A 20,637-nucleotide genomic window follows, 5' to 3' on the forward strand; every position below is an offset into this window, starting at 1 on the left:
AATTTTAGGTCTGGATAGCCTCAAACTACGCCATCTACATTCCGACCTATGCTTAGTTCATAAGATTATTTACCAAAACATCCTACCTGTAAATAAGTACTTTAATATCAACCGTAATAACACAAGGGCTATCAATAGATTCAAACTCAACGTAATTCACTCTACTCTTGATTGTAGGAAATATGACTTCTGCAATAGAGTAGTTAATGTCTGGAACACTCTACCTGATCCTGTTGTTAGTCTCGCTAATCCCCATACCTTTTTCCTTAAACTGTCTACCGTGGACCTTCCATGTTTCTTAAGAGGTCCCTAATGGGGCGTGCATAAGCGCACCAGTGTGCCTATGGTCCCTGTCCTACTGTCCCCATTTATATGTAATCATTCTATGTGTTTATGGCTATATTTGCCTATTGATATCCTTTTATTTGGGCCAATTTTTTTCATGTGTCCCTAAGTCTAAGTCTATACTGTTACTTGTTTCCTTGTACTTGTTGACAAATAAAATAAATAAATAAAAATAATAACTTCCTGGGGTCCATAAGGAACCCCAGGCCATTTCCCCCCCATTTCTTCTGGTTAGGGTTAGGGAGACAGAGCTGGAAATCAGGTAAGCTGGCAAGAGGGTCCCAAAATAATAAGCCCTCCCCAAAAATAAGGCCAAGTGCTTATTTTGGGGTTCAAAAAATATAAGACAGGGTCTTATTTTTGGGGAAACATGGGAGCATCTGAAATATTTTAAGCCTTCCTTGAACAGGGAAAAAAAAGCAGAATGCATATTGTCTGTTTCATTTATTTTTGCATGTTAAATGCATGTGTATGCATTTATGCTATATACAAGCATACTTGCATACCCAAATATGCAAAATAAATACGATCTCATTCTTGTACCACCAAGGCACAAATTCAGATCAGCATAATTATTATTATTACTAGTAGTACTACTATACTAACATTGATATATTAAATGTACAGCTGTAAGTACAGAGAGTGTAAAATAAACACAGCTGAAATCTGAAATAAATGCATTGTAAACTTTGTAAATCTAAATAAACAACTTGGTGGGGTCTTCACAGGATCAAGTGTGAGCAAGCCTTGTAACAATACAAAAGTTTTTAAATATGTAAAAGGATGACTGTTGTCACTACAAGGCTTGATATGTGAACGGAATATTGAATGTTATGGCCTATGCAGTAAATGTATTTTTGTCTTTATTTAAGAATGTAAAAGAAGGTACTGTAATACGCCCATATTTAGCATTGTTCACATCAAAAGCACATCTACTACTACAAAAAGGGAGAGTCAGTTTGGTCTCAAGTTTAAGACACCGGGCTAGAAACCAAGAGATGGTGAGTTCTAGTCCCACCTTGGGTGACCTTGGGCCAGAGGTGGGTTTCAGCAGGTTCTGACCAGTTCTGGAGAACCGGTAGTGGAAATTTTGAGTAGTTCAGAGAACCAGTAGTAAAAATTCTGACTGTCCATGCCCCCATCTATTCTCTGGCTCACAAGTCCCAGCTGATCAGGAGGAAATGGGGATTTTTCAGTATCCTTCCCCTGGAGTGGGGTGGGAATGGAGATTTTACAGTATCCTTCCCCTGCCACGCCCACCAAGCTACGCCCATCAAGCCATGCCACGCCCACCAAGCCACACCCACAGAACTGGTAGTAAAATTTTTTGAAACCCACCACTGCATTGGGCCAGTCACCTTCTCTCAGCCCTAAAAAGGAGGCAACGGAAAACCATTTCCAAAATCTTGCAAAGAAAACCTCCAGGTTTTCATGCAGTCACCATGGCACTAAAATAACAACAAAACTAAAGCTATTCCCCCAAAGTACAGGTAATATACTGTACATAGACCCATGTACCACTCCCAAACCTAGTGTCTACTTTTCCTTCTCTCCTGGTTAGAGATGTAGATTAAAAAAAAAAAAAGATGGAAAACCTTCCTGCATAAATAAAGTGTGATTCCAATTAGCATCTCAGTTTTTTTAAAGTCTGCACACATATTTGGACTACATGATTTGATGGGGAGGATGGCCTTGAAATCATCTCTGTGGTTTACAACTATCACCTGGGGGTGGGGAGGGAATTACATAACCTTACATAACTACCAAGCTTGCTTTGAGGTGGAAATCCACCTCTCTAACCCTGACTGTCACCTAGCAACCGTCCCAAGCAGCTGTAGCAAGAGAAGAGCGAGGAACACCCACCCACCCACCAGTGAGGTTAACGGAGAGCCCAATGACTGGGAGATCATTTCCCCCGTTAAGCTGCAGCTATTGCAGTTAGCAAAATTAACCAATCGTTTCTGGCATGCCTGTAGTAAGAGCTAGATAACATCAGCACACACGAGCGCTGGCTTTCCTTTGCCCTCCCTGACTCTTTTTTTCCTTTCGCCTTTTAGATTGGAGGGACGAGGCGATCCTTTCCGCTTTGCAACAGCAATGGCTTAAAAGCAGGAGTGCAACTAAGTGCACCTGGACTGAAAGAAATATGGCGTTTTGCTGTATTTTAGAAAAATGTTGATCCTTTAGGGTGGAGAGAGGTTGATCCTCTCTCTCACTCCCCTTTTTTCCCCCCAGCCGACTGGCGATTAAGCTGCAGGGTGCTCTTGCCAACTCTTAATGAGCTTCTAATATTGGCAAAGGAGCAACAGAAAGTTTTCCACCTCGGGTCATTTCGCAAGAGTTGCAGCTGTCTTGAAGTGATGATCAGTTGAATTTCTCCTGCAACCACTCCAGCCGTGGTACACAGATGCTCTGGCCCAGTTGCATTTGCTGTACATGCGTCTCTGCGCATGTTTCAATATCTTTAGTACAGGCAGTCCTCGGACTTACAACCATTCATCTAGTGACCATTTAAAGTTACAACAGCACTGAAAACAGCGCTGTTGCAACTGGTCTTCACACTTCTACCCCTGGCAGATCCCTATGATCAAATAATGTAGCAATTGCACTTAGACTTATATGCCACTTCACAGTGCTTTGCAGCCCTCTCTAAGCGGTCTACAGAGTCAGCCTATTGCCCCCAACAATCTGGGTCCTCATTTTACCGACCTCAGAAGGTTGGAAGGCTGAATTAACCTTGAGCCTGGTGAGATTTGATCTGCCAAACAGCAGAAGTAGCCTGCAGTACTGCATTTTAACCAGGGGTGGGCTGCTGAGGGTTTGCAGGCGTTCGGGAGAACTTCTAGCTAAGATTCTGTGCAATTTGGAGAACCCCCAAATCCCACTCTTGGCTGGCCCCGCCCCGCCCACCCCTCCACACTCTTCCCAGGAGTCCCCACACAGCCCGTTTTGGATGCAAGTAAGTGCAGGGCTCAGGGAGGGCAAAAAACGGGCTTACCGGAAGTTTGGGAAGGCCAGAAACGGGGCTGTTTCCGGCCTCCAGAGGGCCTCTGGAGCCTGGGGAGGCTGTTTTCGCCCTCCCAGAGGCTCGAGAAAAGCCTCCGGAGCCTGGGGTGGGCAAAAACACACCCATCCACTGTGGTGCAGGAGGCTGACTAGGCCACACCCACCATGGCCACGCCCACCCAGCAACTGGGCAGAGAACCCCTTGCCAACATTTTTGAAGCCCACCCTTGATTCTAACCATTGCACCACCGTGGCTCATGTCAGAGGCAATCAGGCTGAGACCAAGGGCAGGGTTAAATGCATCATCAGTTTGGAGTCTCTGTGCCTCCAAAAGCCCCCCTTGCAGTCCATTGACTCTTACCTGGCACTAATTTGCCTTGACCATTAGTAGTTCATAGTCTTGTGTACATGTGGCATGAAATAAACTTGTAGTATTTTTGAACTCTGTTCTGGTCCCTGACTTTTTGCACCTGACAGATTATCAAAATTTCGGCACTTAGTAACCAGCATGTAATTTACAAGGGTTGCAGCGTCCCAGGCAACTTTCCCAGCCACTTCCAACAAGCAAAGTTAATGATGGAAGTTAAAGTGCAATTCACTTTAGGGTTACAGTGATTAGTTTAACCATGGGACCAAAACTTATAAAACTGGGTGTGGCTCACTTAACCACCACTTCATTTAGTAACAGAAATGATGGCCCCAAATGTAGTTGTAAGTCAAGGACTGTCTGTAATTCTTAAGAGAAGCAATGTTGGTCAAGGGATATGTCGTTCAGGAGGGTCTCTTATCATTTTGTCTTTGCCCTTCTTTATAAAAGCTGGGCTAATTTTTGGAGCCGTGTTTTTCAACACATGTTTTTAAAAGAGATATGGTCTTAAACTCCCAGAATTTCCAGCCAGCCTTAAGAGAAACTGAACAAATCAGGCTACAGACCTAAGTTCTTACGGTAAAGGTACCCCTCGCACATATGTGCTAGTCGTTCCCGACTCTAGGGGGCCGTATTCATCTCCATTTCAAAGCCAAAGAGCCAGCGCTGTCCAAAGCGCTGTGGTCATGTGGCCGGCATGACTCAACGCCAAAGGCGCACGGAACGCTGTTACCTTCCCACCAAAGATGGTCCCTATTTTTCTACCTGCACTTTTTACGTGCTTTCGAACTGCTAGGTTGGCAGAAGCTGGGACAAGTAATGGGAACTCACCCCATTAGGCGGCACTAGGGATTCGAACCGCTGAACAGCCGACCTTTCGATCGACAAGCTCAGCATCTTAGAAGATAGGGAAACTATCTTCAAACCAATCCAACATCTTGCTATATAAATGCATAGAGAAGTTAGGCAAAAGATTTAACGTGGATTCCTGAAGCATGCCAAAATAAGGATTTGGTAACCGCAACAGCCGGTTCCTTTTTAGGATTCTATGACTTTGTGAAAACAGCTTGAACTTTAGGAATGGATATTACAACAGAAATGGATTCTTTTTTTTCCTGTTTGGCTCAAAAATGAAAAGGGAAAAAAGGGATAAAGATAGTCTGACCTCTGTCAACATTGGCCAATGAGTTCAGTACGTACCAAGAGAAAAGTGTTTTCAAGGGCATAGAACAGGACTGTCAAACTCATGTCATCACAGCATCATGTGACATATCGGGACTTTTCCCCCCCTTTGCTAAACCAGGTGTGGGCATGTCCAGCGTGTGACGCATCCGGCCAGCGGACCAGGAGTTTGACAGCCCTGCATAGAACTTTCATTCAAGTTTACACTCAACGTTTGACAATGGTTTGATGTTACCAAGGGTTTTCAATCCTCTGCGTCAAAGTGAGGGTATTTACACTGGCGTGTATGTTTGTCTACATCCACAACTTTGTTCTCATCCCACATGAGGTTAACAGTAGCAGAGTTGGAAGGGACCTTGGAGGTCATCTAGTCCAACCCCCTACTCATGCAGGAGACCTGTACTGGGGATTCAAACCACCAAACTGTCAACCTTTTTGATCAACAAGCTTGGTGTCTTAGCCACTAAGTCACCTAGTCAGGCCCATTGATATCTGGCCTACAACCCTGTCCCACTAGTACGCAAAAAAAATATAGAATAACAAAGGAGGACCTTGGAGATCTTCCAGATCAACACCCTGCTCGACCAGGAGATCTTATACCATTTCCAGGCAAATGGCTGCCCACTCTCTTCTCAAAAACCTCCGGTGATGGAGCACCCACAACTTCTGGAAGCAAGCCGTTCCCCTGATGAATTATCCTCCTAGGTTGGATCTCTCCTTGATAAGTTTCCATCCATTATTTCTTGTCCTGCCTTCAGATGCTTTGAAGAACAGGTTGACCCAGTGGTGAAATTCAGCCTGTTCTATCCGGCTCAGGCAAACCCGTAGTGCCGGTGGCAGGAGGCTCCACCCACCCGTCCGGACGTCATCAGGTCCCGTTTTTGACCCTTTGCATATGCGCAGAAGACTCTGCGGATGTATAGAGGAGGCGCGCGCGAGCGTAGCAAACGAAAGGGCACGCTCAAATTTGCGAACTGGTAGTGAAGGTAAGTAAATCTCATCCCTGGGTTGACCCTCCCTTCTTTCTGATAGCCCTCAAACACTGAAAGAGTGCTATCATGTCACCTCTAGTCCTTCACTTCTTTACTAGGAAAAGAATATAACAGAAACAGCTGAGGCTCCCTTGCACAACGCCTTTCACTACAAGATTATGAGACGTCAGTGTTTTACAAACAAACCTTCATTCTTTGAGTATCTCTGGCAGGCATTACCAGATTAGTGCTTCCTTTGAACAGGTTGAGAACTGAAAGCCAATCACAGCTCATCTGCAAGTGATACTTCATTCCTATCTGTGCCAGCCGGAGTAACTCATTGCCTAAAGTTAGAGTAAATGTTATATAGAGGAAGAGAGAGGTCATGTTGATTTAAAAGCCTTCTTGCGTAGAAAATTCAGTTTATTACTGATGAAATCAGAGCCGTGTGTTTGCCCAAGTTGAGCCAGGAGTACGACTGAAAAGATCACCTGTTATCGGGACGTGGGAGTCATTTCATTTCTGGATAAGGACAGGAGTTTAATTTTGAAAGATTTACTACAGAACTTTTTGTATAAGGCCGCTTACAGGTTTCATATTCTATTAAGGATTCGAAGGAAAACTCTTGGGCTCTGAAAAGCTTGATAAGGCATCTTGACCTAGTTAAGAAGGTTAACTCTGTGCAAATATGTCAGAGGTAAAAACTAGCCTTAATCTATAGTTTATTATTGGCTTACAAATCTTGGCTGCATTTGGCATATTTAGCTGTAATCCTGGTCTTGGGTGTCATCTCCGCAACTTTTCCAAATTCGGATGCCACTTCTTGGCCTCAAATAATGGCAAAAGCATCACAACATTATTAAAAAAATTAAACATGGTCACTGTCTGTCTCATGAATTATCAGTGGCCTCCCCTAACTCTCATCAAATTTCATGTGAGAGCTCTGATATCTTGCAAGATATGGGGATCAGAGGTGGATTTCAGCAGGTTCTGAACAGTTCTGGAGAACCAGTAGTGGAAATTTTGAGTAGTTGGGCGAACCGGTAAATACCACCTCTGACTGGCCCCGCCCCCATCTATTCTCTGCTTCCCGAGTCCCAGCTGATAGGGAGGAAATGGGGATTTTGCAGTAACCTTCCCCTAGAGTGGGGTGGGAATGGAGATTTTACAGTATCCTTCCCCTGCCACATCCACCATGCCACGCCCACCAAGCCACACCACGCCCACAGAACTGGTACTAAAAAAATTTGAATCCAACCACTGATGGGGATCTCATAAGATGTTGATGATTTCCAATTCTGAATATTTTTCTTAAAAAAATCTAATTCCAGGATAAAACAAGCAGGATCTAGGAGAACTGCAGGAAGTTAGATTATTTTTCTTGTATTATTTTATCCTCACAAAGTGATGAGTAAGTCTAAGCCTTATTAAGCCTAAATGAATTAAATTTTTGCGCCTAGGCCCACTGCAGAAAGCAAAATAACAAACTGGCTTGGATCTTCTACTCATCATATTAAAGTGTTCCAACAACTATCAAAAAGACAGTTATTGGATTTATACCTAATACACAATCTTTTTATGCAGACTTGCCTTCTTCATGGTACCCCTACACTTGGAAAGTAACCAAAGTTGACAAACTGAGCTATAAATGCATGAAGCAAAGAATTCTCAATCTGTTTATTTTAAAATAATATATTTTGTCACAATTATTTTTATGTTGGGAGGAAAAATCAGGCACCAGAACCTCTTTAAAAGAAAATAGATTACAACACATTCTAAAAAAATGTTTTCCTGTGTTTGGAAGGGCAATTAAACAATGTTTCCCCTCCATAACTGACAGTTTCTTTCCTTTTCATCTATCACAACTTTTACACAATCTTCCTTGTAAGCTTTTTTTTTCTTCTAAGAATCTAAGCATTAATCAAGTTGGTTAAAAATTACCCTAATTACACATTAAAAGTTACAAGATCATTTAAGTGTGAAGAGAATAAACCCCAACAGATATTACCATGTTGCATACTGCAGGTTCTCTGTGATTAATTCATTTTGGTTTATAAGATAAACTATGCATTAGTGCTTATTCAAAAAAAAAAAAGAAAGAAATACAAATGTTAGGTGACAATTCAGTTACCTACTGTAACATTTTTGTAATGTTCATGTACCATTTATAAGCTAAGTTTAAATAGAAAACCAGAAATAGTGATTATCTTGAACAATATAATTGCATATACAATTGATCAAAATAAAACCAAGAAATGATAACTTTGTAACTAAGTGTTATTGCAACCCAGTATATATATCAAAGATAGGAATCTAACCTTTTCTGGACCGAGTGCCCAAAGCACATGTGCAAATGTGCGTGTGTACCAAACCCCCAAAATGCAATGTGCACGCCCCTGCACATCACACACGGGGGGACCCGCAGGCACCCTGGCCCCCGTGTATGTGTGTGCGCCTGCCCGCATGCGCACTCATCCTTTCAATTTTAATCCTCGATTTAGGAATTCAGAATCATCTTTACATCAAATCTCAAAACTGAGTACTCGCATGGCTCCAATCTTTTCCCTCCATTTCAACCTATGGGATCATTCATTATTATATTTGATGTAGCCCTTTTCTGTACAATATGAATGCCTGGTTTTGTGCCAATAATATTTTTGAACTAAAAGGGCGAAAAAAAAATCTGATTTTTATTACTTTGTCTTTCATCACCTCACACTAATAATGGCTGAAATTGATCCTTTCCTCCCCAAAAAAACCTAAAGTATCAGCTACGTGATCTAAAAATCTTCGCTACTTTTTAAAAAAGTCATTTTGGTTGAAGAAGTTCAAGACGGGGGAATTTTACGTATGAAAACCCCAGGAGTGTAAGAACTGGAGTTTTCATATCTCGGTTTATTATTCCTAATATTAGATTGAAACTTCCCCCCACTTGTCGTTCCCTTTCTCAAATTCCCCACCTGACCTGATGTGTTTCTCCCCTGTTTCCACCTGTCAATCACATTCGCGGTTGAAATTTGATTTCTCTCCCAACAATAACCTTATATGAAACATTACCATAAGGGTCAGCACAATTTGAACTTTTCTGTGCACGTTCATTAACACGTCCCAGGTCCAATATCTGTTTGTTTCCAAGTTACATGAATTTTCGCTGGAACCTCTTTGGCAGTCAGCAATTGCTAAATCTGCTCTTAAGGAGGAAGCAAACTGCCCTGGCCCCTTGTCTTCAAAAGGATTCCTTTCATAAAAGAAACATTAGGACGGTGTGTCTTAGTGCTAAAGGATTCCTCTCTTTCTACAACATTAGAGAATTGTGTGGATTTGGGTGAGGAAAAACAATACATACAGTAGTGGCCCAAATTGTGGAAACCTTCTGGGAAAAGTGTATTTTTGAGGTTTGATGCAGGGGTGAAATGCTCCCGGTTCGGACCAGATCACCCGATCCAGTAGCGATGGCGGCGGGTGGTTTGGAGAACTGGTAGCAAAAATCCCTGCGCCCACCCCACCATGCTCAGCTGAGTCGCACGATCATCAGAGGCTTTTTTTTTTTACTTTTAATAGCATTTTTTCTACAACCTCTTCCGACGAAAAAATGCTTTTAAAAGTAAAAAAAAAAGCCTCTGATGATCACGCAGCTCAGCTGGGATCCTCAGAGGCTTTTCAAAGCAATTTTTTCTGCAACCTCTTGGTTGAAGAGATGGTTAAAAAAATGCTTTGAAAAGTCTCTGACGATCCCAGCTGAATTGCCTGATCGCCAGAGGCTTTTCAAAGCATTAGAAAAAATGCTTTGAAAAGTTGTTTTAAAAAAAACAAGTTGGCCACATCCACCCAGTCCCATTATTCCCCACCACCACCAAGCCACACCCACAGAACCGGTAGTAACACATTTTACATTTCACCCCTGGTTTGATGGCTAATAACACCACTATTTTTATTTTGTTTGTTTGTTTCAAGATAATGCTATTCCACTGCTGGAATGGCCTGGGAATAGCCCAGACCTTCACCCAATTGAAAATCTATGGAGCCGACTAAAGAAACTTGTTAAATCAGAAGCGACCCAGCAATAAAACCCAGTTAATAGAAGCCATCATTCAATCTTGGTTTCCCATTATAACAGCTGCAGAACTAAAAGACTTGGTTCACTCCATGGGAAGACGTTGTAAGGCCGTAATTCATGCTAAAGGTTACCCAACTAAGGATTAACTGACATGGTGATTATTTTTGTAGATCTCCTTTTTTCTCCGTGTTTCACTTTTCTTCTTTATACTGTAACTGCTATTCTAATAGCAAATCTTTCATAAAAGTTATTGCATTACATTCTTGATTAAATTATCTTTCCATTGATATATAATTTTATGGCACTACTAAAAAAAAGGGATGTTATTAGCTAGTTTTAGAAAGTACACTTTTCCCAAAACGTTTCCACAATTTTGGCCACTACTGTAGTATAATATGAGGATTTTAAAAATCATCAGCCAGTGCAGAAGACTATATAAATAAATTCTTCTGCATTCCCAGATTCAATGTTTATATATTTGACCAGACAAACCTGGTCAATCCTGTTGGATCATCATTTCTGAGATATTTCCTTCCCTAAATGGAGAAACAGAACTGACCATGGGCAGGCAAAGAAAAAAAAAAAAGCAGTGGGAGCAGGAGTGACTTCTGACTATCTGCCAATTTCCCCATTGAGTTTCTGGCAGGGAGCTTTGTGCATGCCACATTTTTGATAACGACAAGAGCAACGAGAGCTGCATCTGATCTTTGGTCTTGGATAGAGCATACAGGCGGACAGACTAACCTATAGGCTCTGCAGGCTAAAAGCAGATTGATCTGGGGATCAAAAATACCCTTGAGAAATAAATGTTCCTTGCATGCAAAGTTCCTCTCCGCTTTTCTTTTGCTAGCATAAATCCACAAAAATTCAATACTATACATGCATCTCCGTATTGGCAGAAACCGCAACTGCTGAATGCACCTGGGTAAAATGCGATGGGGGGGGCACAAGGGGGAGGGTTCAGCTCTCAATTAAGGTTGCAATCATTCAAATATATATCTGGAGATCCCCACTCCCTCCCTCCCACCCTCTCTCTCCATCTGTCTCTCTGTGTGTGCGCGCGCAATTCTCTCTCTCTCCCCACTTCTCTCTCCATATCAATACTCTCTCCCTATTGTTCTTTTCAAATCATCTCCCTTGCATACTGCTTTACATTTATGTAATACTTTGTCTCTATGGAGATTCTCAGTCATCCAGATCACGGTTGTCCCAGAAGTGCTTTTTCAAGAGGCAACTGGACTTTCTTTGGGTTTTTCTTTTCTTGAAGACGTTTCGCTTCTCATCCAAGAAGCTTCTTCAGTTCTCCAGAAAAAGCAACTTGAATAGAATAGAATAGAATAGAATAGAATAGAATAGAATAGAATAGAATAGAATAGAATAGAATAGAATAGAATAGAATAGAATAGAATAACAGAGTTGGAAGGGATCTTGGAGGTCTTCTAGTCCAACCCCCTGCCCAGGCAGGAAATCCTACATCACCTCAGACAAATGGTTATCCAACATCTTCTTAAAAACTTCCAGTGTTGGAGCATTCACAACTTCTGGAGGCAAGTTGTTCCACTGATTAATTGTTCTAACTGTCAGGAAATTTCTCCTTAGTTCTAAGTTGCTTCTCTCCTTGATTAGTTTCCACCCATTGCTTCTTGTCCTGCCCTCAGGTGCTTTGGAGAATAGCTTGACTCCCTCTTCTTTGTGGCAGCCCCTGAGATATTGGAACACTGCTATCATGTCTCCCCTAGTCCTTCTTTTCTTTAAACTAGACATAGTTCCTGCAACCGTTCTTCATATGTTTTAGCCTCCAGTCCCCTAATATTTTTTTATTGGAATAATACATAGTCAGACAGCTTCCTATACAGATTCATCCCAAAGCAAAATACAAATAACAGAAAGGGAGAAAAGCAGCTGAGGGATGGTGCTGGGAAGGCAACCGATATTTTTAGGGCAAGGACCTGCCTTGAGGGTACAGTATAAAGTTAGTAAGCCTCTTAGTTATACTTAGGCATAACCTGGAGTGCAAGTAGCTCTTTCTTTCTTCAACCCCTTAAATTTGCAACCAGAACATTCCAGTGATGGGATGCTGCCCTTTGACCCAGCTCTATGGATCAGGAGGAAAAGCACTGCATTAGACTTCCCTCCCCAACAGGTCAAAGCAAGAGAAGCCAAACATTGTTTGGGGTGGCAGATAGACAGTACAACCAAAATATTGCACGTTTACAAAACCCCCATCATTAATCATTAGAAAAAACCGAACGACTAAGATATAGGACCTACAATATATATCACATATAGGATATTGATAAAGATGGGGTTAAAAAAAAACCTCAATAAATAAATAATCAGAATAAAATTAATAATAATAAAAATAAAGTACTAAAGTATGCATGCGTGCTCCTTCCTGAGTGCAAACAACCAGCAAGCCAGTTTCTAGAATTGCTTCCTACATCGGAAAGGAGGAACAGGAGAGAGAAAATACCAATATTCATTTTAATATAGGGTACAGTAATAAACTTAGCAACCCAGTTATTGGCCACATTTTATAACGTCTTTTTTTTTTTTGCCACAATTTTTAAGCAAATCACTGCAGTTGTCCAATGAATCAAGGGGTCATTAAGCCAACCCAGCTTCCCCCATTGACTTTTTGTTTGTCAAAAGCCAGGTGGGAAGTTTACAAACAGTGATCACATGACCCCAGGATGCTGCAAACATCATCAGTTGACAAGCACCAGAATTTTGGTCATGTGACCATGTGGGAATGTTGCAATGGTCGTAAGTGTGGAAAGTGGTCCTAAGTTATTTTTTCAGGGCTGTTATATACAGTCAGTAAATGAATGGTTGTAAGTTGAGGACAACTTATAGTTAGTGTTCCCTGCATTTTGTTACTGCTCTGGCTCTTAGTTGGTAACTATTGCTGTTTGCTACAGGCCATCGGAGTTGACAAATACGGTTACATAAATAAAACAAAAATCCACATTATTCCCAGAGTCACAGTTAATTCTGAAAGGCGTGTGTCTGTACATGCGCGCATGTATGCACTCGTCACTTTTTATTTATTTATAGGGACTGTCACGCATGCAACATCTGTAAAAGATCGCAGATATCGCAGACAAAAAATGGTTAGGAAAAAATAACAGAGCAAACAATAGAAAGAAAACCGGAAACATTTCTACTAGGAATATTTACAAGAACATAGACCAAAGAAATAAAATATCTGATTTTACAACATCATAACAGCGGCTCGAATAATATACGCACAAAAATGGAAACACGAAGAAACTCCAACGGATGAAGAAGTGATAAAAAAAAAGTTTTAGAATGTGTTGAGATGGACAAATTAACAAAAGAAATTAAAGAAAAAGAATTACTATACAATTTGGGACAAATGGTATGAATGGCTTGAGAGCAGAAATAAAGAATAACATAAATAGGGGAGAATATAAAATGTAAAATATGCAACAAATATATATATGTATATTTTTATATATATATATATAATATATATATATATACATTAGCTAATTGCTTTAGGGGAAAAAAGTTAAGCATTAATGGGTTTTTCAGGCATCTGAAATAAATATATAGAAATGTATAAAATTAGGGCTATTGGGATTAGAAAATATATTGTGATCAATTAAAAAGGGGACAATAAAGAAAATGAAACAATATGAGAGACATTGGGGGGGGGGGAATTACAATGGAAAACACACCACAAAGAAATACTTGTTAAAAAGAGGATATATTTATATGTTGTATGTTATGTGTTTGTCATAATGTGTAGTAATAAAACAATAAAACTTTTTTTTTAAAAAAAGATCGCAGACATATCAGGAATGGGGTTTTTTTTAGGGAATTTCTGATGGCTAAAGAGAAACTAGCAAATTGATAACATTAAAGTACAGAAAAAACATAAGTAGCTTCCCTTCTCCACCCGCTGTCAAAATACCCCAGCGAAATAATACTAATAAGCAGAGGTTTGTAACAAAAAAATATAAAAGTGTACCTTATCAGGCTCCAGGCAACAGGAAACTCTCACATCACCGTTGTAGAGGATTCTCTTGGATACCTAATTTAGTAAAAATAGATTGAAATAATAATGACAATTTATAATGAATCATGATTTTTTCAGACCTGAATTTTATCAAAAATAAATAAATAAATAAATCCTGCTTAAAACTGGCTATATTCTTTTCTTTTTAAAAATAATTTTTATTGAGTATTTTACATTTTAAAACCACACATACAATAGCAAAAGAAATCAAGAGACAAAAACAAAAAACAAAATCACACGCACATCAGCCGTTAAAATACAATATTAACAACAGATATATACACTTTTACAACTTTCTGCATCGACTTTTGTCTTTTCTCTTAGCTTTTATCCTCCCGCTCCTTCTCTTTATTTTTAAATATTCATAATTAACTGTTTTGTTAGCAGGATCATTATTTACATTTATATCCAGTATGTTAATATCAAATTTCACTTTATATTCTTATTTATTAATTTGATTTCTGTTTTCCAACCACGTATAAAGTCTATTCCACACTTTATAATAATTTTTATAAAAACTGGCTATATTCTTATACGCTACCTTAATCATTCTTAGGTCCTTAGTTAGAACTTGAATTAAGTTTTCAGCAGTCTTTGATAATTAACTCTCAGTATAGATTATCCAGACATCATAATAATAGTAATAAAAATATTTTATAGAATAAAAATATAAATCCTGATTATTTAACAAAAATGAATCCTGATTCTTTTTAAAAGAATCAGAACTAAACTTGGTTATTTTACACTCAGCAGAGGTCAACTACAGGACATTTATTCAATAATAAACTTGAATAAATTCCTAATGGGACTTCCTTATTGCAACTATATTCGGCCTTGCAAATTTGGATTCCAGAATCTGTGTTTCAGAGAGGGAGTAGGTCATGGTTTTAAATCATGCATCCACAACCTCGCAGTAAAAAAGAACCTTTCATTTGTGTTATTTATTTCATTTCTATAGCTGCCCATCTCAATTCTCCAACTGAATTCCATCATTCCCAGTTATCAGCTCAACTGGATAGGAATTACGGTAGGTTTCCCTCATTCATTTTTGCCAAATGCCAGGTTGGAAAAGGCTGTTTATTTATTTAGTTAATTAGTTTGTCAAACATGTATGAGATAACAGAAATAAGTATAAACATGGATATTAATATAGGAAATGGGTACGAATAAATGGGGGCAGTAGGACAGGGACGGAAGGCACGCTGGTGCGCTTATGCAAAAAAAAATGTTATTAAAAAATGTTATAAAAAACAGCAATGGTACCCCCAGTTCATTCTGTTTTAATTAACAAAGGTTTGACCATTTTGTCGAAACCTCCGTCTCTCTGAAATTGTGTCTGCTAAAAATAATAACGGAAGCATTGCTTTAGAAAGTTTTGAGACAGAAAAACAAGCAAAATCAAAAATCACCCCAATCCTTTCCAAACACGAGGGCCACACGGATAAATGTTATGTTTATTATTTTTTAAGGGATGCTCAGTCTACCCTCGCGTATCAGGTGGCGAAATATCTTTACCGAGTAACACAACTACGCAAAAATTTTAATGAAATCTGTGGCTGTATGGCCACAGCCTGGCATTATTATTTTTCCTCCTTTCCCCCTAACAAATGGCTGCGTTAAACTGTTTCTCTTTTCAGTGTACTGTTTTTAATTGTAAAGACCGTTATAAAGATCTTTGAGTGGAGACAAAAAAACAACAACAACATGCAAAGGTGTTTATCCACAGGTATAAATAAATTGAGAAGGCCACAATGGAGGGATTGGTTCTTCTTGATTGGGTGTGTAGCTTGGCTTTTTTGATGACATTGCCTGGATCCCCCCCAAAAATGAACAACGGAGCAGGGAAGCAGGTATGCACTTTAATCCATGGGCAATAAAATGAAATTTATTATCTTTTGCAAAGGGTCAGCTATGCTAATGTAAAGGAAACAAAGAACAAAAAATCCAGAGCAATTCTATGCATACACCCCTTGAATCAATGATTGGGGTAGATTGTAGGGGTGGCACCGAAATATAATTTTATGCCTTTTTATTCTATTTCATAGTCTTATGTATTCAATTATATTGCATTTTATCCTATAACTATTGTATTTTACCCTACTCTTTAGATTGTTTGTATAAGATTTTATTGGTGATATGTGTTTGCACCTTGTGCTTTGATATGGCCTATAGGCTAATCAAAGCTATCATTTAAAACTGTATTTTATTCCAATTTCATTTAAAATCGTATTTTATTCCAATTCCATTTTAAATCGTATTTTTTTCCAATTCCATTTTAAATCGTATTTTATCCAATTCCATTTTAAAATGGTTTTATCAGATTTTAGTAATCATTTGTGTCTGGAATTCAGCATACCCCTTTGAATCAATGAGAATCCCTGGCTGGGGTGAGGGGATGACATCCTGATAGAGTTTACAAGGATTTGTGAAGCAAACCAGTGATGGGAATAAAGCTCCCCTTTAAAACTTGCACTGCATAACCTGTTTTGCTCCAAAATAATCTCCTTCGAGCCCAAAACTGCTGTTCTGCAAAGAACAGGGATTGCAGCTGAAATCAGCATCTATTTAACGTTTCCCAATGAACTCCACCACAAAACTGCTGTAAGCTGACCTAGCTGTAAATAAATCCAATTTGGGCAAGTGTATAAAGAACAAAATGAGAAAAAAAATCTACTTCTGGAGTGCATCTCTGAATTTTATTTTATTTTTTATAAAAAAAATTAAAACCCAAACTGTACCGTTAGATCTAATTACCAAGTTTCCATTCAGCACATAACGATTGATTCTCTCCTTTAAAAACAAAAACTATTGGCACATTTTTATATACAGACCTCTTTTTAAAAAAGCAAAACTTGCTGGTTTAAAATATCTAATGCTCTTCCGAGGTGGCATGCCCAACATTACAATATATTCTAGACAGACCGGTGAGAATGAATGAATAATAAGAGCCTCCTGAAACTGTTCTTTTGCCTGCCTGCTTTATTTTTTCTTTTAAGAAATGGCAGTTTGGAGACGCTGTCTCTTTAAATGTGATCTCTGGCATTTGGCCCAGGATCTCTTAAAGCAGATGACTCCTTTTAGACCTTGGGTGTCGTTTTCCTCAAGGATGACCTTTGCTTTGATGCCAGCTGGTGAATCCAGTGTGTTACGGATGCATTTATTTGGAAGGGATAGGTATTCAATTCTCACCACCGCCGTATGTATGGAAGAGAGCATCTCATGTGTTGAGGTTAGCATCCTTTTATTATCTTTGGAGTATCAAGAGGATATTACTCCTATTCCGGCGTTACCACCACCAGCTCGCTCAAAGCAAAGCCACTCTAATGCCTATACCTGCATGCGCAGCGAAGTTCAAAGATTCAGTTAAAACTATTCAATGGTTGGGCATTAATAAACAGGAGCCCACGAAGAGCAACTGTAACTCAACCTTAGAAAAAGCAACACAGATTTATGAATTGAACAAGGCTGATTCTTCCTTTTCTCTCAAGGGTCTCAAACTAGCTTCGCAGCATTGTTGCATAATTAGGTTTCATAATAGCCAGAAAAGTATGTAAAAATTTCAATCCCTCATGACAACAAGTGCTGTATTTCTTATGTCATTTCTTATGTTTCGTATTCTGACTAAAAAAGAAGATTTTACAATGAATTGTAACATTCATTCTCCGCCCCCTCATTTTAATTTTAAAATTATGGTATGTTCTTTAGTGGTTCAGATGGCAACTGTCAATCCGGTAGCAATGGCGGCGGGTGGTTCAGAGAATCAGTAGCAAAAATCCCTGCCCCCCCCTCCGCCCATGCCCGCCCAATCACCCGCTTGCCACTTCTTTTAAAAAATGCTTTTAAAAGGTAAAAAAAAGGCTCTGATGATCCCAGCTGAGCTGCCTGATCGTCAGAGCCTTTTTTTTTTTAACTTTTAAAAGCATTTTTTTTTACAACCTATTCGGACGAATAGGTTGTAAAAAAATGCTTTTAAAAGTAAAAAAAAAGGGATTGCGTGCCACAGCTGATCACTCCCCCCCCCCCCGTGCACTGTTCTACTTACCTCATGCCTCCTTTTGGGGTGCACTGTATGTGTGTGCACACTTTGGATTTGGTGCATGGTGCGCACTGCGCATGCACTGCCAGAGAACCGGTAGTAAACTGGGTCAGATTTCACCACTGGATGGAATGTATGTATTTTAAAAATTGAAAAATAAAACACACACACACACACACACACACACACACACATATATATATAAAGAATCTAGTCAACGACAGTCCGCCCTAAATTGGCACTAGATAAGAGTCCACAGGAATTCAAGAGGAGTTGGACTTAAACAACAAAATTCAACAATTGTAGGCTGCATCCCCTCTTGAGGATGTTCCCAGGCCCTGCCTCTTCTTCTCTTACAGGCCTTAGAAAATTGTAAAGGGAATAAGAAATGGCCTTGAAGGATAGGAGGAAGAGATGCTACCAAGGCAACGGTCAGATAAACGGGGCTTGAGCCCAGGCCAAGAAAACAACTTATGAAAAGATCTCAGAAAGGTTCTTTCCTAGTTCAGCTGAATATAGACCAGGGATCTCCAACGTTGGCAATTTTAAGAAAACCTTGGCAACTTTAAGAGCTTTGCTGGCTGAGGAATTCTGGGAGTTGAAGTCCACAAGTCTTAAAGTTGCCAAGGTTGGAGACCCCTGATATAGAGGGAGGGGGAAGCACACCTGGACTTGCAGGATTCTGTTACTAAAGCTATTTACAATAGAAAGTAGCCCTGACCTAAATGGCATTGCTTTCTTCATCTGGTCTACTTTGGTTGACAGAAACATACTAAACAGACCACTATCTCAGAAGGAAGGGGAAAAAAACTTACATCAGGACTTATAGATAAATCTTGGAGTTTATTCAGAAACAATTAACCTGCAAGGATAGTTGACCTGAGGTTAGCACTTTCTTCCAGCCTTCATAACATAACAGTAACAGAGTTGGACGGGACCTTGGAGGTCATCCAGTCCAACCCTCTGCTCACTCAGGAGACCTGTAGCCAAGGGTGAAATTCAGCAGGTTCTGAGAGGTTCTGGAGGCAGAAATTTTGAGTAGTTCGGAGAACCGGCAAATACCATCTCTGGCTGGCCCCAGAGTGGGATGGGAATGGAGATTTTGCAGTATCCTTCCCCTGCCACGCCCACCAAGCCACACCCACCAAGCCACACCATGTCCACCAAGCCACGCCCACAGAACTGGTAGTTTCAAAAAATTGAATTTCATCACTGCCTGTAGCCCAATATTATAAGACAGACTACCATTTAGTGGATCTGGTCTAAGCAAACCATGAGCGCCACCATCCTTGCAGGAATGGTTTCATCCTTGGTGAGACAGAGGGAGAAGGGAAGAAAAGGCACCCGCTTATTACAAGATGCAAAAGCCAACTGATAAGCACAAAGACAGCTGCTCCCTTTATAAATGTTCTTACCCCAACGTGTACCATAAGCTGTGCTTTAGAAATCAAATTGGCTGGCTTATATCTGGCTTATATCACTGCAGACCCCATTGGCACAATATGATAAACTTGGTTGATTGTAACCTCGGTTTGTTGGCTTTGCGCTTCAACACGTTGATGACTTAATGATTCAGTGTAATCTGGCAAGTCAAAATATGAATTACTTCAATAACTAAACCAGAGGTGGGGATGCTGCCGGTTCGGACCGGTTCGGGCGAATCGGTAGTTCCAACCAGCGGCTGGGCCTGCCCACCTGCCCTGGTGCTATCCTGTCCTATATCATTGCTGGTTTTTCGATGCTGCGCTCATGCACGGAAGTGCACACTCACATTTTCAGTTCTGGGCGAACCGGTTGTTACAATATGTGACGCTCCCCCTCTGAACTATAAACCATGTTATTCGCTATGCTCTTAAAGACCACCAATGCGGATTCTGCTCAAAAGCACTCCAATCTAAGTTGGTCATCAGGACCAGAGGATTAGTCCTCCAAGCTTTTGGATGGACTTGTGCCGGAGTCCATTCTCAGCAAATGTCTCTCTAAACCAGTAGTTCTCAACCTTCCTAATGCCACGACCCTTTAATACAGTTCCTCATGTTGTGGTGACCCCAATCATAAAATTATTCCTAAAACAGTTGAAAATATGTGTTTTCCGATGGTCTTAGGCGACCCCTGTGAAAGGGTCGTTCGACCCCCGAAGGGGTCGCGACCCACAGGTTGAGAAGCACTGCTCTAAACAGAAGTGAGAAAGAAGTTCTCTGAGAATGAGCTCCAGAGTCCCAAAACTTGGAAGACTATACCTCTGATCCTGGCGACTAACCCAGATTGGATCCTGCAACATTATCCTGGGACATATATCTATATTTGCCTTCATTCATGAGTTCCTCTACTAACTGGTTTCCTTTTGCTGATTGCTACAGTAGCTGGGTAAAGAAGGAGACCTTATTTGAGAAGGGTTAACCAGGCTTTATGGGACGCGGTGGCTCAGTGGCTAAGATGCTGAGCTTGTCGATCGAAAGGTCGGCAGTTCACCGGTTTGAATCCCTAGTGCTGCGTAACGGGGTGAGCTCCCGTTACTTGTCCCAGCTTCTGCCAACCTAGCAGTTCAAAAGCACGTAAAAAAAATGCAAGTAGAAAAATAGGGTCCCCCTTTGGTGGGATAATAATAGTGTTCCGTGCACCTTTGGT

At 40.3% G+C, this 20,637-nt stretch overlaps 1 protein-coding gene across 1 annotated transcript in view; it reads right to left on the reverse strand.

Annotated features, from left to right (window-relative positions):
- Positions 1 to 20,637, reverse strand: part of MAF (MAF bZIP transcription factor) — a 276,973-nt gene that overhangs the window by 241,139 nt on the left and 15,197 nt on the right. The window contains exon 2 of the mRNA XM_034425413.3: positions 13,926 to 13,988. Within this exon, the coding sequence (XP_034281304.1) occupies positions 13,955 to 13,988 (34 nt within the window). The 3' untranslated portion in view covers positions 13,926 to 13,954. The remainder of the gene's footprint in view (positions 1 to 13,925; positions 13,989 to 20,637) is intronic.

The sequence above is a fragment of the Pantherophis guttatus genome, chromosome 11, assembly GCF_059756535.1.
Source record: "Pantherophis guttatus breed Tessera chromosome 11, ASM5975653v1, whole genome shotgun sequence".
NCBI lineage: Eukaryota > Metazoa > Chordata > Lepidosauria > Squamata > Colubridae > Pantherophis > Pantherophis guttatus.